Source organism: Acipenser ruthenus, chromosome 5, assembly GCF_902713425.1.
Source record: "Acipenser ruthenus chromosome 5, fAciRut3.2 maternal haplotype, whole genome shotgun sequence".
Lineage (NCBI taxonomy): Eukaryota > Metazoa > Chordata > Actinopteri > Acipenseriformes > Acipenseridae > Acipenser > Acipenser ruthenus.
In genome coordinates this window covers 17651112-17669375 of record NC_081193.1, presented here as the reverse complement: position 1 = coordinate 17669375, position 18264 = coordinate 17651112, and the positions used below count along the sequence as shown (strand labels likewise).

The following is an 18264-nucleotide window of genomic DNA, read 5'->3' as shown; positions in this document are numbered from 1 at the left end:
GTATTTTACATAAATAATTTACAGGCCATTAAAACAGACCCCCGTAGACTTGAATACATTATATAGAGTGCTGAATTATTCGATAGCCCATAAATGAATTGTTTCCATTAGTCTTGTTTATAATGTGCTTTATCAATGGTTAACATTTGTACTTGTTTATATATTGCTACCAAAGGAAGACAATGAGGCGGCGTCTGTGAGTGCATCGGTAAAGTATCTTTTAAAGTGAAAATTAGAAGTGTTTGTACTGTAATTGCATGTGGTGGTGGTGAAGAATTATATTTTAAAGTTAACTTTAGGCTTAGTGTTTGGGAATTTAAATTTGATACCTTATTTGTACTATAGGGTTTGTGGTCAATTTATTAGGAAAAGGTTTATTTGTTGTTTCCATGGACAGCCAACTTGAGTCGACGCAAGTGTTCTTGAGTTGGCCTGAATTCTCCCAGAACTCTAGTTGATGGGTAATTCGAGTAAAAGGTGCGTTTCCATGTTTTTCCGAGTTACAAGAGTTCTCATGTGAGTTGGGCAGGTAATACTACCGATTTTCCCCAGAAATACTTGCGAGATAAACGTCAAGATGCAAATTAGTTGCAGACGGTATTATAATGAAATTGTTAATGATTTAAAAGATAAATCCATCTAGATATTTTTTCACATTTGTTTCTTGCAGTACATATACATACATTGCTCTATCACTACATAATCATATATATATATATATATATATATATATATATATATATATATAATGATATTATTGCATCTGACAAAGAAAAGCCTTATACTTGTACTAATGTTTTCAAATCTTTTTATTCAGTAAAAATGGCTGGATGTATAATAAACCCGAATGTATAATTATGTTCCAGCCCCTACAACATTTTTAATTGACATTTAGTGATGTAATTGACAGTTAGTCATGTGCTAATCATTTCCAACAGCAGAACAAATCACACACAAGGATACCTAACACTCTTGTCTGACATACTCCTAAAAATGTAATTTTCATGTACTTTTGAGTCTATGGCAATCACAGATTGATGCGTACATGGTGTAGGTCTATGTGCGCTGGGATAAGAAGACCAACATGTCAGAGACGTGTTACACCAGATTTGTCCTTTTCATATGCCAGTTCTCCTGTTTAGTTGTGGTTAGAGAGGTTGATAAAAGGAAGGCTGTGGTGTGAGTTTATTGTCCTAACACCACTATGACAACTTCTCTGAACATAAAATAAAATAATTATGCTGTGTCAGTAGTTTCTTTAGTGTTCGCATTTACATGTCTGTGTTTATAAATTAATAAAATAGGTATTTTATCTATTGTCTTATAGTATATGCTTGTCCTTTGTAATTCTATTGGAACTCCTTTGGACTCAAAATACATTGATATTGGTAAGTAAGATGAGTATATGTTTTTATTTTTTTTAATTACATTTTTTTTTAATTCGAAAACTTTCTAAAGTGGATTTGCAAAATGTCTGCTGTTGATTTTGTCCATAGTATTCTTAGTATTTGTGCTACCCATGTCCATGAACATTCAATTTATTAAAATAAGTTTATAAAAATAATTTAGAAATGTAAATTAGTTGTCATGTTTAATATGTTTTAGAAATATTATTCATGACCTGTCCCAACAATAAATTTCTGATCAATAATATGATAAATATTTAACATAAACATTTGCTTGGATATTTTCCTCATGGTAGGCAGCCGGTTAGTATCCACATAGTAAACTTTTCTAATGTTTTTTAGTAGCATACAGCGTTAATATAGGTTTCCAAAATGATTAGTCATATTTTAGATTGAGGAGGTTATGGTATATTCACAGACAATTAATTAATACAGTTGTAACACAAAGTGCATTGCACTTTTTTTTCTCAGAGTTTTTCAATGCATTCTTTAATTTATGTTCCCTGTAGGGACAAGTGATCTTCTGTAATGCCCACCAATGCAGGCAGATCATCATTTATCTTTGGAAAGTTAAACATTTAATACTTTTGCCATCGTAGAAATGCAAACAGCTAGGGTTAGCAGTGTTTGCATTCTCTGACTGAATGAGCGTTGTAGTCTCCCTGGCTTAAATTGCAACAGTCAGGCCTTTCATCAACCTATAGCAAACACAGCCATGACGGAACATCAGTATGTGCTATAGACATCCTGCAAAATTCCTTTTCAGTATGGTACACCAGGGTCTATGATGTAGTACAAATGTGTCTCGTTACACAGTGCTGGAAGTGAAAGCAAGCTATATATTTTAAGGCTTTCAACTGAAGCTCTTGCAGAAGTGTATTTGTATGAGTGTATGTTAAATATATACCTTCCTAAACCACTTCCCAAAAAGGTTTAATCTTGTCATAACTGCTATATTAGAGATGTGAATTACTTTCCATTGTCATTTGGATTAAATTATTTTCACTGGTAAACAGTAATTGTAAATGCATAGTACATGTCATTGTTCCACAGTTATACATCATGTAATAACTTGCATGGTAAAGCTTTTGATAATAGAAAGAAAGAGTTTATTCAGTTTGAAAACACATTCTTTGAGTATCTTAACAGCACAGAAAATATTGTCCTCCACTATGTTTGCACAAGAGCTGAGAACATTAAGTTTGTTGTGTGCTTTTGTGGACCTTATTAGAACTACTTGTTTTTATTGCAGATCCACTGTTTGTGACAATGACCAAGACCCATGTGATTGCGGCCTCCAAAGAAGCCTTCTATACTTGGCAGTACCGGGTGGCAAAGAAACTAACAGCAATGGAGATCAATCAGGTTTCAAGGACAAGAAAAGAAGGCAGAGAAAGGTTATTACAATATTTGCTTTTAAAAAGGAAATAGCCCTACTATTGCTTATTGCTAGTCTGACTCAATTCTCCTTATTGGGCTGGCTATAGTTGTTGAGGTACTCAAGTAAGGCTAAATCCATACAATCTCTGAGCTTATTGAACCTGTTTTGACCCTGCTTAGTTCACCTTATTGTTTCAGTTCTACTTTAACAGTTCTTAAGTTATTTAGTGAGTCATCTGTTCTTCTTAAAACTAATAAACATGAAAGATGACATTTTCCATCTGTCAAATCTGTGTGAAATGTTATACTGAAACACTTAGACCACTGTTTTGATAACATCCAGACAGTCAAAAATGAAGAACATGCTGCTGCTGAATTGGCTCAGAAACCTTTGTTCTACCAAATATATTTCTGTCCCCTTGCCCATTAAAAGACTTGTTGTTCTGAGCCTAAAAATTAAACAGACCTCTCCTAATTTCCCTGCAGGGTTTATCATATTGATGATACCCCTACCGGAGCTGCTGATGGAATGCCTGACTTCACAAAAGCCTTCACTGTGAGTGCTGTCGCGCAAGTGTTACCCCAGTGGGTCATGTTACAAATGTGTCTAAATCAGCTTCTTGAACTACTTTTGCATATGAGGAAAGCTAATTTATATTTTTAAAGAGGAGACAATTGCTGCATATCAGGTATGCCAAGATTTAGTAATAAAAATGTCTGGGCACAGCTGCCAACAAATCATACATCCTTAGTCATTCTACATTTATTTCCACTGTATCTGATGGTGGGTAGTGTATGTATATGTGTATATAGCTTGAGACAATGCAGAATTAATTCTGATGTCTGTGTTTAGAAGATTAACAAAACCTGAAATGAATAAAAAATACCCTTTTTTTCTGTCCTTACCGACTTTTTAACTTGCGTTGCTGTGAATCCAAATATGTTAATTAAACATGCATGTATTTTATCTTAGGCTACGAGAGATTCTATTTGCTGCATCACAGCCACTGACAAGACTCTGATAGTGGTATGTATTAAACAGTGTTTAATGAATTGTGGTGTCGTTTGATACCTATAATACATTGTAGACCTGGACAATGTGTCAGTTGGTAAATGCTATTTGTTGTCTGACCCTACTAATGATGTTAGCAGTGTAAAAGTCTCAATGCAATGTGAATAATTCAAATGTGCGAGGCACTACTTTTTATCTTTAACTTCAAAACTGCTCTCATCTTTCATTGCGACTTTACTGAATTAGATATATGATGGTTACCAAAAGTAATTCATTTTATGCATCAGGGTTCTACAGTCTTCCCTGTTATTTGTTTTCTATGCATAGTAACTGATAACTGATGTCTCGATACAACCCTTCACCTTCACTATGCTAAAACCAATGTGTTTGATCTTTTCTCAGGGCCGTGAATCTGGCACTCTCCAAAGATACAGTCTGCCTAATGTTGGCTTGGTCCAGAAATATGTCTTAAACTGCAGGGCCTATCAGCTCTCACTTAATTGCAATTCCAGGTTAGTTACATGATTATGTGGCCTGTTCATTTTACCAGAAATACCATACAGTTCTGCAAATAGCGTGTTATCTAGAAAACTAAATTGTGTTCAAAATAACTGAAATATTCTTTGCATAGAAAGGTTTTAAAACAGAAATAATAGTAAAACGGAATTATTATCAATATTTGTTGTGTGTTCTTTATTTACAGCCGTCTTGCCATCATTGATATCACAGGAGTTCTGACATTTTTTGATATTGAAGCCCGTGTGACAGACGGCTCAGTGCATTCAACAGTGGGTGAGCTGCTGAAGTTTGAGCGCAAAGATGTGTGGGATATGAAGTGGGCCAATGATAATCCAGATCTCTTTGCAATGATGGAGAAGACCAGAATGTATGTCTTTAGAAACTTGGACCCTGAGGTAAGATATTTCAAATAACTTGCTCGTTATATTATTTTTTTAAAACAAACTTTGTATTTGTTACTGGTGATAGGTGTGATATTTTTTAAGATTTTTAAACTGTCCCGTTTCATGAATTTCTAGGAACCTATCCAGACTTCTGGGTACATATGCAACTTTGAAGACTTAGAAATAAAGTCTGTTCTGCTGGATGAAATCCTAAAGGTAACATATGAAATCACAAAAGTATTAAAGCGTAATAATAAGGGTATCAAAATAGTACACATATATTCAAAAAAGAAGTCCTCTGTTCTACAAGTACACTACCTTTGCAATAGTAATAAATGGTATATCAAACATGTCTCTAATAATGACTGTCCTGTCTCTTGCAGGAACCTGACATACCCAATAAAGATTATCTCATCAATTTTGAGATCCGGTCTCTACGTGATAGTCGGGCACTTATTGAGAAGGTTGGAATTGAGGATGCATCCCAGTTTATTGAAGATAACCCACATCCTAGACTATGGTAATTGTAATTTAAAATGAAATCCACTTGAAACACATTTAAGACCCACAAGTATAAATACAGATTTTCTAAGGCAGTCATTAATTTGACTGTTGAATGACTCTGAAATCTTTAAATTGAATAGACCTGTATAAATTCCCCTGGTCCTGCTCTGTAATAAATGTCTGTTCAGGGCAAGGAGACAAGAGCTTGATTGAAAACCATGAATTAAATTGTCGGTTGTCAGCAGAAGAGTACCATTATCTTACTGACTCATTGCACTTGGTTTTGTAAATTCTGGGTGAATTACTTTTAACTTGCAATTAAAAGGCTAATTACAGTTAACTATATTCAGTTTCAAATGTGTAAGCTGCCATTGGAGAATATTACGTAACATGGTGAGGTTTGACATGTGAAACACACACTTACTTACAAATCACAACTTACTGATTGGTTACGGTTTCTTTAAGTTCACTTCCTAAGAAAGCCACAGGAGAGGCACACTTTTTTTTTTTTTTTTTTACTTTTTAAAAAAATTTAGTAATCGCTAATTATTTTATTATTTTCTCCCAAATTGGCTATCCAATTATTTTTTAGGCTCAGCTCACCGCTATCATCCCCACGCTGACTCGGGAGCAGCGAAGATGAGCACATGCTGTCCTCCGAAGGGTGTGCCATCAGCCAACCGCTTTTTTTTCACACTGCAGACTTACCGTGCAGCCGCCTCAGAGCTACAGCGTCGGAGGACAACGCAGCTCTGGGCAGCTTACAGGCAAGCCCGCAGGTGCCCGGCCAGACTACAGGGGTTGCTGGTGCACGGTGAGCCGAGGGCACCCTGGCCGACCTAAGCCCTCCCCGGGCGGTGCTCGGCCAATTGTGCGCAGCCACTTGGGACCTCCCGTCTACGGTTGGCAATAGAATAGCCTGGACTCGGAGTGCCTTTACCAGATGTGCCACTCGGGAGCCCTGGAGATGCACACTCTTAACGGCTGATGTGTTTCTGTCACAATCCTATAGATTACTTGTGAAAAAATTATAGATTCACATTTTTCACATTTGAATGTGAACTTTGTACAGGGCTAGCTCTCTGACTGTACAATTGGCAGACATGACATAACAGTGTAAATTTGAGATTGTCTTTCATAAAATTTGTAGGAAGTTTGTATTGCCGCTCCAGTAATTAAACGTACAGGTAAAGTGTACTACATATGTGATCTAATATGTAAACTCATAAGAGAAAAGAATGGTGTCAAAACCTATGCGATTTTATATTTGAGAAAGGAAGCCTAATAAAATCAAACTTCTTTTTGGCAAAATCAAGTAAAGACAGACTGGTGCAGCAGGACTGCTTGAAGACTGTTCATCGCCCCCTGTGCTAGTGTCATGCTCTGTGGCAGGGGTAGAGGAAATTTATTGACTTGTTTTGGAACTACTGAAATGATTGATGCCCCTGCGTGGACTTAAACTCCCTGTGTCAGTTCTCACAGCAGAAGGGGGAATTTGGGACTTTTTCAGGTTCTGGCTGAGACCTCCCTTTGGTGCAGTGTAAGCCACTGAGAGAAGGCTGATACTGTCTGAAGAGGCAAAAATAAGCTAGCGACACCAACTTAAAAAAATATTGACACTTGCCATTTTCAGAAGATTAGCAGATAAAAGTAATAATTGGAAAAAAATTAACCATTAGTAGAGGACTTTTAATGGCTAAAAAGCAATGACTTTAAATTATTACTCTAGTTATTTATGCACCTATTTTACATTTTGATATTAGGTTACATAATTCTATATTTTTTTTAATCAATCTGATTGTTCTGTTTAAAAACTGCCTCTTATTGGGTAAGGTCACGGACTGCGATTGACGGGACTGTTCAAATTTGTTTAGTTTTAATAGCTCTTTTTGTAATACATTACATTCGTGTTTTTGTTTTTTCCCCCCAGTTTATACTGTTGTACTCCTTTATAAGAAAGTGTTCCATTGAACTACTTTCCATGCCTTAGATGGGTGGAAACATCAGGCAGTAAAGGATTTCTGGAAACAAAACGTTTCTTATAATAGGTTGGAGGTGGATCAAAGGTCACAAAGATCAGTGCTTCTGATCTCGTCGATGAACTTCAGCTTCTCTATTAACTTTGTGTGAAATGTTCACTAACATTGTATATAAATAGTACCAGACAGTCAATGGTAAACAGCAATGCCATTCCGTTTGTGCAGCTTTGAACTGTGAAGTGTACAGCATATCCGCTTGCAATCACAAATACTATCCATACTTTTTACAGCTATTTTCATGTTTTAACTGCTGTACTACAGGGCTTGTGTTGCATGCAACATGACGGTACAAACCAGGGTATAGGAAAGCCAGGGTAGAGATTAAAACTTGGTAAATCTAATTTAGTTGCGTTCTCGTGGTTTCAGCTGGTCAAGTCCTAAATCAGATTTTTGAACGTTTTCACTAATTGGGTTATCAGGATCCAATACTTTTCAATGTGCCTTATACCCTATAGGATGAGACACTAATAACACTATGTAACACAATTTTTGTTCCTGGGTAGTAAGTGTTATTTCCTAATTGCTTATGCCTCAAAAGTATAGAAAATTGCTATTATTCCCCACAAACTTTTGTGACCAGGACAGTGATGTTTTGAAATTTACCTATTTCCAATGAGAAAACGGGCGAATTTGTGTCTTTTCGTTCACATAAAGTCAGAAAAAAACAACATATGAATCCAAATTATTATACTAAAGTAATACAAAAATGACTACAAAAGATTTAGAAGTGAGTAGTTTTTCGAGATTTACGATTATACTGTAAATCACTTTCACGAATCAGCCCCCAAATGTAGTCTCCCATCATGTTCTCGTTATACTGTCCTTGGTAGCGGCGTTCAAAGTCCAGTATATCCTGGTGGAAGCGCTCGCCTTGCTCCTTCGAGTACGCTCCCATGTTCTCCTTGAATTTATCAAGATGAGCATCAAGGATATGGACTTTGAGGGACATCCTACAGCCCATTGTGCCGTAGTTCTTCACCTCAACCAGTCTCTTTTTTTTTTTTTTTTTTTTTTTTTAATAAATTTAGTCGTCGGCAATTATTTTTACCCCGGTTTTCACCCCAATTTAGCATGCCCAATTATTATCTGTATCCCCGGCTCACCGCTCGCAACCCCCCCGCCGACTCAGGAAACGGAGGCTGGAACACGCGTCCTCCGAAACGTGCTCCTTCCAAGCCGTCATTTTTCGCACTGCAGATCCACAGCAATGCTACCAGACCTATAGTGCCGGAGGACAACACAGATCTGGCGGCTCCGCTGCAGAGCCACAGGCGCCCTATCGGCCACAGGGGTCGCTGATGCGCGGTGAGCCGTGGATTCCCCTGCCGACCTAAGCCCTCCCTACCCGGGCAGCTTTTTAAAAAAAAGTAGTGAGCTTCTTGGGGAATTCATTGCACTCCAGGATCTTCTTTATCTGTGGTCCGATGAAGACACCGGCTTTGACCTTTGCCTCAGACAGCTTGGGGAAGAAGTCTTGAAGGTACTTGAAGGCTGCCGACTCCTTATCTAGAGCTCTGACAAATTGTTTCATAAGGCCCAATTTGATGTACAGTGGTGGCATCAGCACCTTACGGGGGTCCACCAGTGGCTCCCACTTGACGTTGTTCCTCCCCACAGAGAACTCGGTCCACTGTGGCCAGTCCCGCCTGTGGTAGTGCGCCTTGGTGTCCCTGCTGTCCCAAAGGCAAAGATAGCAGGGAAACTTGGTAAAACCGCCTTAGAGACCCATCAGGAATGCCACCATTTTGAAGTCTCCTATGACCTTGATGCCATCTCAGAAAAATGCAGATATGTATCCACTTAGGCAGCTGGAACTAAACTGAACTGGTGGGCTTAAGGCCCCTGTATTTATACTACTATTTATATTACTGGAAAGTTCTAGAAAGTTCTAGAAGTTACTCCAAGTTTACTCAGCACTGAATCTATCTGGAATGTTCTGGAAAATAGGTACATTTCAAAATATCACTGTCCTGGTCACAAAAGCAAAGTTTGTGGGGAATAATAGCCATTTTCTATACTTTTGAGGCATAAGCAATTAGGAAATAACACTTACTACCCAGGAACCAAAAAAAAAAAAAAAAATTGTTACACGGTGTAATTAGTGTATATGCTCAATATAGTGCTCAGTGTTGACTGTCTGCCCATATTCATACTGGCGCCCATATTAACCTGGCCAAAGTTTAATAAGCACCCACGCTCTCCAAAGCCCATCCATCCCCCCCCCCTTAATTTTCTTTCAATATCAAAGTCAAAAACTTTTTTTTCTTATACAAAATGAAACAATAAGTATTATTGACATATATTTTGCTAACTGTTTATTTCTAATAAAATAACTTTTTTTAAAAAGTATTTTGCCATGGTGAATCAAGCCCACAAGCAACCTTGTCTTCTACGGTATGTAAAAAAACGTTCCCTTTTGATGGTGAAAACAACAGGTGCTAGAGGGTTTAAGCTCAAAGGAAAGAGGGTTTGGGGAATGAAGTAACCCCCGCTGTGTATATTTTGTGATTATAGCAGATGTACAAACTTAAGCAAATTGTTAGTTATTTTATGACACTGCATTACAAAAAAAAAAGAGTATTCTATTAAATTCGGTAATTCCCCCCTTCCACTTCGTTTGCAGCTCACAGACAAGCTTCCGGCAGTGTCCTTTAATTTACCATTTCGACAGTGTTTCATTTCAACCATGCCTTGTAATACCTCATTTATTTTAAATGCCTAATGACAAATGCTGCATTATGACAAATAAGTAATAATGCAATCAATATTAATTTCAAAGGGACATGTTTGTTATACAGTACTTGCAGCACTTTTAATAATAAAACAGCGAGCTTAGCTAGAATCCCACACTGCATCAATAAAGTATAAAGTACACTGCTCTATTGTGTCTTGAAAGCGATTTAATCAAGAAACAAAATCTACATTTAAAGCTGAGTGCATGTATTGTGCATCTTACTTAAGTGTAATCCTGTATTTTTACTTGACTTATGCCGGAGTGTATACGACAGAAATATCAATAACAATTTGCTTATACAACCACACTAGTGACTAGGAAATTCTCTTTTGATGCTGAGGTAGCCTACAAAAAGGGTTTTGAGCATTTTAAATCCAGCGCTTAACACTGCGGTGTTCTGTCTTCACTTCAATATAAACTACTGTCACCAGCCAACACCTGCAATAAACTTGGAATGCTTAAAAGGTTTGCTAATATTGCTATGAACATGTTCAACAGAGCAGTTTCCTAATTAAAACATAAAACGTAAAGAGAAGATTGAGAAAACAAGCACCCGGGTGCTATTTCGAGTAGATACGGTATTTCAGCACAAGTATAACCGAGATATTATTCTTAATGAATTACAATACAAGTAGGCATACATGTTGATAAAACGAACTAAAGCACTGCATTAGCAACATTACAATTTGGATAGGAAGTTCTGTATTACTCTGCTTCTGTCAGAACTATGTATTTATTAAAAAATCTTGTCTTTCTTTAGGCGCTTACTGGCTGAAGCGGCTCTTGTGAAGTTGGACCTTAAGACAGCTGAGCAGGCATTTGTGCGCTGTAAAACCTACCAGGGCATTGAGTTTGTGAAACGTCTCAGTAACCTACAGAGCGAGTCCATGAAGCAAGCTGAGGTTGCAGCTTATTTTGGGAGGTTTGAGGAAGCTGAAAGAATGTATTTGGATATGGACAGGAGGCAAGTGTGTTGTCTATTAGTTGTTTTTCAAGACAGATGGAATATATAGCTTCTTCTCTGGCTACTAGTTGCTGTTCTATTATGAATAAATCAATACACTAGTAATATCTACTCCTGCAGTTTCATCTTCTTTTATTCTTCTATATAAACTCTTTTTATTTTAGTGCCGGGACAAATATCCAAATATTCCAACAAATATTTTTTGACATGTATTCAGATAGAAAAATCAGATCAGATGTTCGTATTTGCTAGAAATGACAAAAATACCTTACACTTTTATTTACTGCCTCACCAGAAGTTGCGCGACAGTTTCAAAAATGGCAAATGAAAAAGAGCTCTGTGTGATATGTGATATTTAATATATATATAAAAAAAACACAGGATCAACACAGCAGCTCTTGAGCCTATATTCCAAAGTTTTAGACAGCAAAAAGTAAACAAACCAGATTATGCGCGCGCACGCATAGTGATCTCTATGGAAAGCCATCTGGGACAAAAACACGTTGTGGTGCTTTAGAGTGAGTCAGAATCTCATGGGAATGTCATTCTGAAATACCTTGCTTAAACAGTGCCCAACTTGCTGGAAGTGTGTAGTGATTTTTATATAGATTGTATATATTATATATGTTTTGTTGCGACTTTCTGTTATGTGGAATGTAATAAACAAGAACTAAAATTAGTTTTTTTCCCCTTCATTTTACAACGCCATTTCCACATTTGTTTTATTTGAAATGTTTAAAGTTATTTTCAGTTTTTGTTTGCTTGTTCAGCTACAAAAAGGCACAAGTAAACCTCATGTTATTACTTTATGAAAACGTGTCGATGGCCACTGTTTACTGTGAAGAAACGGCAATGGCAAGGAATAAAAAAAAAAAGGAAAAAAAGAAATAAAATGCAGTGTCAACGTTATGTACTATTTATTTTGGGAATAAACAAACGTTTAACTTGAACTGCTATTCGGCATCCTTTGTTTTGTAGTTAATTCACTGGGTTAAAGTAAGGCCTACACAGCGTATTCTTTAGTCCTGGGATATTTTTACATTACATATTGTAACGTCTTGCTGTAAAGGCACACACATAAGGGCCACGCCCCCCTGCTGCTATACTGTCTCTGCCTGCCTTCCAAGAAATATGACTTTATACTTTTTGAAAACGAACGAATATCCAAACAAATATTTAAATTATGAGCGAATATTTGAACATGAAAATCCTGTGTTCGTCCCAGCACTATTTTATTTATTGTTTTAGTGTGGACTAGCCTTGCTTAGCCTAGACTATGCTTTTAAAACCCCCATGTGGGTCAGAAATGTGCTCTTTTAACAGGAATTGTTTTCATCTGTTTGCAGAGACCTTGCAATCAGTCTGAGAATAAAGCTAGGGGATTGGTTCCGGGTACTCCAGCTACTGAAAACAGGCTCTGGTGATGCTGATGATACCCTTCTTGAACAAGCGTACAATGCCATTGGGGACTACTTTGCTGATAGACAAAAGTGGTAGGTTTGTTCATTCAAGGATGGCTTTACATTATTGGTCTGTGCTTCAAACATTAACTTTCCTTAACAACAATCTGTCTGACCAACTTTTTTTCCTTTTTGTATGTATTATGTCACAAAACACTTTTCTGTAGTACTGTACATCATCCATGCCTTTAAACACCCAATCATAAAAACTATAAGGCAAAACAATACCATGTTTAACCATATGTTATGGGAAATGTAAATGTTTTGTGTTTTATACTTTCAGTATTTTAGAACAGTATGTTATTAGCCTTTTAAACAGAGGTACTTACTGACAGTAGTTTTTCTGATGTGTATTTGATTGTACCTATTATCACTGTGATGTGCTTCTAGGGTGAATGCTGTTCAGTATTACCTGCAAGGCCGAAACCAGGAACGCCTGGCTGAATGTTACTATATGCTTGAGGATTATGATGGATTGGAAAGACTTGCAAATTCCCTTCCAGAAAATCACAAATTGCTCCCTGTAAGTAATTTGACATACACACTGTTGCATGAAAAACAATATTCACAGGGACATTAGTGATTTATTTCATACTGCTGGTTTGCACTTCCATTCAAGTCTGCTAACGTTTTTTTTTTTGCTGTTTTGATTCTTGAATATGTAGTTTGCAGTCACTTGTAAAACAATAATAAACGTGTCTAGTCACCAAGCCAGAGATGAATTCACATGTGTGTGAGTTTAGAGGGTCACTGCACACTGCTGGTATGGGTTATTCCCTGAACCGGAGGCTGAGCAGCAAAAGTATGTGTGGCTTGTCATCACACAGTGTTTGTAACCCACCGTTTTATTCCCATTGTCCCGTCTCAAAAATCAAGTGTTGGGTTTCCTCTTATTTGTTAACATAGCTTTTTTAATACAGTACTTCTCTAGTAACACTTGCATTTCAATTTTGTTTTGTATTTATAGGATATTGGCCACATGTTTGTGACTGTAGGCATGTGTGAACAGGCAGTGAGTGCATATCTGAAATGCAACAAACCTAAAGCTGCTGTTGATGCCTGTGTGCATCTTAATCAGGTAAAAGTTGGCGTGTGTGTGTGTGTATGTATATATGTATATATATATATATATATGTATATATGTATGTATGTGTGTGTGTGTGTATATATATATATATACAGTGCCTATAGAAAGTCTACACCCCCTTTAAAATTTTTCACCTTTTGTTGCCTTATAGCCTGGAATTAAAATGCATTAAAATAGTTGTTTTTTTTTCATTTATGTACACATCCTACCCCACAACTTCCAAGTGAAAAAAATATTCTAGAAATTTGTAGAAAATTAATTAAAAATAAAAACTGAAATAGCTTGGTTCGATAAGTTTCCACCCCCCCATGTAATAGCAATCCTAAATTAGCTCAGGTGTAACCAATCGCCTTCCAAATCACACAAGAAGTTAAGTTCAGGATAAATTCAGCAGTTCCTGTAGGTTCCCTCTGCTGGGTAGTGCATTTCAAAGCAAAGACTCAACCATGAGTACCAAGGCGCTTTCTAAAGAACTCCGGGACAAAGTTGTTGAAAGGCACAGATCAGGAGATGGGTATAAAAAATATCAAAGGCCTTGAATATCCCTTGGAGCACGGTCAAGACGATTATTAAGAAGTGGAAGGTGTACGGCACCACAAAGACCCTGCCTAGATCAGGCCGTCCCTCCAAACTGGATGACCGAGCAAGAATGAGACTGATCAGAGAGGCTACCAAGAGGCCAATGGCAACTTTGCAAGAGCTACAGGCTTTCATGGCCAAGACTGGTCAAAGTGTGCATGTGACAACAATATCCCAAGCACTCCACAAATCTGGCCTGTATGGTAGGGTGGCAAGGAGGAAGCCATTACTCAAGAAAGCCCACCTTGAATCCCGTTTGAAGTATGCAAAAAACACTCAGGAGATTCTGTAGCCATGTGGCAAAAAGGTTTGTGGTCTGACGAAACTAAAATTGAACTTTTTGGCCTAAATGCAAAGCGTTATGTTTGGCACAAACCCAACACAGCGCATCACCCAAATAACACCATCCCTACTGAGAAGCACGGTGGTGGCAGCATCATGTTATGGGGATGTTTCTCATCGGCAGGGACTGGGGCACTTAGAAGGGAAAATGAATGGAGCAAAGTACAGAGAAGTCCTTGAGGAAAACCTGCTGTCTTCTGCAAGAAAGATGCAGTAAAAAATGCATAATACATGAAATACAAGGCTAGGATGTAAAAAGAAATCTTTCCCAACCCTGTAGTTGAACTTGTGTTTAGTCTAGGTCTCCAATTGGAGGCTTTTGTTTTATTTTGTTTATTTTTGTTGAGTAAAAGTGTGCAACCGCGCTGAAACTTACAGTTCTTGTGTTTGGGTCACAAATTAAAATGTGGACTGGGACGCTTTGCTATATCTATCTATCTATATATATCTATCTATCTCTCTCTCTCTCTCTCTCTCTCTCTCTCTCTCTCTCTCTCTCTCTCTCTCTCTATATATATATATATATATATATATATATATATATTAAAAAATCACTTTTTTGTTAATTTTTTTTTGTTAAATATTAAACTGTAAATGCTAAATCATGTCACTAAGGTCATGCTAATAATAAGAGTAATTGCTACTGGTACATACTGTAAAGCAGCAGTGGCGGGTTAATTGTTACGGTTACCTAAAATAATAGACAACAGTAATTACTGTCTGTCAGAAAATACAGTGCTTAGGGATTATAAATAGAGGACTCTTTATAGCTGTAAGCAGTTTTCTCCAACGTGACCAAGATCATTTTGATATGTAAATGGTCACAAGGTTGTACGGTGGCTTTAAAATCTATAGTCCGATATGACCAGCAACATTTTAGTATTTGGTCACAAGGTTGTCCGGCGGCAGTGTAAAGGTCCCTCATATACCTTTAGAATGTTCAGCAGCCAATTGGAAAAATCCTCTTTCACATTTCCATGTATAAGAAAGTTGCTTCAATGTGGCATTCTCTGTTCCACGTTCAATCATCCCTGGGCTTCACTTTTCCTCAGGAACTATTCTCTAGTTTCACTGTTCATGCAGTATAATGCTGATATTTTAACAGTATGCCAGCGTCCGTTGCTGTAATTTCACATTATTCCCATTGCTTTCTTTACCGGGCTGCAGACGAGTCGATCCATCAAGCCCTTCATGGATAGCCAAATTTTTCTAGATTCAAACCTACATGGAACAGGAGCTTTAATGTAATCTGGCTGTCTGGAAAAGTCTGTCGGGGACTAAATAAACAAAACAAATCATTAATATTGTGATGAGTTATGAGACATGCAGATAGCAATAGTCAATATTCAGAAAGACAAGTATTACTTCAGAATTGTGCCTCTTCAGAATATATTGGAAGTGCCAATGGTGGGGATGACATTTCTGTTTACACCAGAACATTTAATTCTTTCTGTTTAAAAATCTTTTCTTCAGGGAGGCTAATAAACACTTGGGTGGTCCTACTCTGTTTATAACAAGCTGGTTCTAGTCAGGAATGACTCCATGCAAGGCTCATTTAAAATTGTTGTATGTTTAGATTAGTTATGTACCCCAGTGCTTTAAGGGTGTGTCGGAAGTAAAATCTATTACTCAAAAATCAAGTTAGCCAACACATGTGTTTATAGCTGTTAGCTGGTTTTCATAAGTGATTTTGCACAAAAATGGCATTCTTGTGCTAGGTATAAAATAAATATCATTGTACTAATATCCATTCAGCAAATACTAAAATATAAGTGATATTTAAGAAATGAAATACAAAGAGCTAATGTTTTTTTTTTTTTCGGCTTCAGTTTTAAACTCTTGTGTTCCAGTGAGCTGAATTATCAAAAATTGCAATACCCACCATGCAAAGGCGCTAACCTGTACTGTCTTTATTGTAGTGGAATAAAGGTGTTGAGCTGGCGAAGAACCACAACATGAAAGAGATTGGATCCCTTTTATCAAAATATGCATCCCATCTATTAGAGAAGAATAAAACCCTGGATGCTATTGAGCTGTACAGAAAAGCCCATTATTTCCTCGATGCAGCCAAACTGATGTTCAAGGTACTTCTGTTTTGGTTGTGGTTTTGGGTAGCCAATGGTTATGAAACTCCACTTGACCTTGCTATGTTTTTATTATGACATGGGTTTACAACAAACTTCACAGTGCTGTGACAGTGAGTGTCAATTTTGCTAATTAAGGAGGGGCCATGTTAATATTTTGGATGCCGCTCATCATAAGAGCTGTACTATGAATTAAATGTTTATTGCATTAAAATGTGTGTTTACCATATCTTTGTAAGATTTCAGAATGATGTTACAGAAGTGATACCATTTTACATACCTAATCGTGGCTGTCTGTGTTTACAACAGGTGTAACTGGATGATTCCTGTGCTGTGCTGTGCTACACATGTGGCAATCGGCTATTGCTACTACAAATTCCATTACATTTTACATTTTTGAACTACATACCAATAATGTGTTTCATGCGTTACCTTTCCTCAGTCAGCAATGCAATCATCAGTATCAATAACTTCACTGTAATATGAATTTCAAGTTTAAATAAAATGTCTGGTAAAATTATATAGGATTCTTAACTCCAAGTCAACACATTTTTCAAGGAGAGGTCTAACTATAATTTTAAGAAAAAAAGTACCTTTGTATTAAAAAAAAACAAACAAAAAAAAAACAACCTTTAAACTGTTTTCATTTCTGTCCATGAATATAAATCGGTTGTAGTTTCATGTTCCCAGTTAGTATTTTTGTTTTTGCTTGTTTTCAGATTGCTGATGAAGAAGCAAAAAAGAGAAATAAGCCACTGCGTGTTAAGAAACTGTATGTGCTGGCAGCATTACTTGTGGAAAATTATCACAAACAGATTAAAACTACTCAACAGGAAAAGGGTAAAGGGAAAATATCTGAGGTACAGTATAACCACAATATAGTGCAATTAGGGCTTGAACTTTTCGGCTTTTATTTTCCAAATCTCTACCTCCCTTTTAAATGTTAATTAAAAGTTGTTAAGTTATCTCTGCATCCTAATAAAGAGAAAACGAAACAATTAAGACTGGGTTTAAGATTATATTTTTGTTTTGCTACAAATCAAAGAGTACTGGGTATTTTATGCTGAAAAGAAAATCTGTCAGGACAACTCTGTCTGTTTGAAATAAAAATTAAACAAAACAGAATCAAGCTCAGTCAGGATAAGAAGGTAAAAACAAGTGACATAGTTTTGGAATTAACAGCTTTTTCTGAGTTTAATTAGGAAACAGAATCGGCTCAAAATAAGTTTAAAGGACGTCATGTGATCAAAAATAAAACCTGAAAACTTCAAGCCCTAAGTATAATGTATAATATAAAGTGAATTCCATATGAGAGAATATAGCAGACATTTTCCACAATGTGGAATTAACTTTTTGTGCTTATGAAAGGATTGTGCCATTAGTCACACTGTATATAAACTGTATGATAACCTGAGCCATATTCACAAAATGTTTCTTTATGGATTGAATACAGTTTTGAGTGTATGGAACTTTTCTACAATGTTGTTTAAATAAACAAATAACCTAGAACAGTTCTAGGGACTAAAAAAAATTGTCTGACATTTACCCACAAATTCTTAAGAAGCAGTGATGCACTTGAATAATGTATACAATATACTGCATACAGCTACTGTATTAACTGAATTTTCTTTACAACAAAATTTGTGTACTGTGTAATGGTTTTGTACTGTAAGTGAGAGAAATGTAAAACACAACATCAAGGAAATCTGTGTTGTGCAAACTGGGCTTGATTCTCAAAACTATATCTAAATTATGTTCCTAACTGAAATGT

The 18264-nt window shown here is 36.7% G+C and overlaps 1 protein-coding gene across 2 annotated transcripts in view; it reads left to right on the top strand.

Moving 5' to 3' along the window:
• wdr35 (WD repeat domain 35) overlaps nucleotides 1-18264 on the top strand; it is a 33557-nt gene that overhangs the window by 12599 nt on the left and 2694 nt on the right. Inside the window, exons 11-25 of one of the 2 annotated variants that reach the window (XM_034005343.3) lie at nucleotides 176-208; nucleotides 1328-1388; nucleotides 2659-2803; nucleotides 3273-3342; nucleotides 3760-3813; nucleotides 4201-4310; nucleotides 4502-4712; nucleotides 4836-4916; nucleotides 5084-5220; nucleotides 10738-10941; nucleotides 12288-12434; nucleotides 12792-12924; nucleotides 13369-13479; nucleotides 16329-16493; nucleotides 17213-17353. In XM_034005343.3, the coding sequence (XP_033861234.1) occupies nucleotides 176-208; nucleotides 1328-1388; nucleotides 2659-2803; nucleotides 3273-3342; nucleotides 3760-3813; nucleotides 4201-4310; nucleotides 4502-4712; nucleotides 4836-4916; nucleotides 5084-5220; nucleotides 10738-10941; nucleotides 12288-12434; nucleotides 12792-12924; nucleotides 13369-13479; nucleotides 16329-16493; nucleotides 17213-17353 (1803 nt within the window). The remainder of the gene's footprint in view (nucleotides 1-175; nucleotides 209-1327; nucleotides 1389-2658; nucleotides 2804-3272; nucleotides 3343-3759; nucleotides 3814-4200; nucleotides 4311-4501; nucleotides 4713-4835; nucleotides 4917-5083; nucleotides 5221-10737; nucleotides 10942-12287; nucleotides 12435-12791; nucleotides 12925-13368; nucleotides 13480-16328; nucleotides 16494-17212; nucleotides 17354-18264) is intronic. The other variant, XM_034005344.3, reaches the window with a different exon arrangement.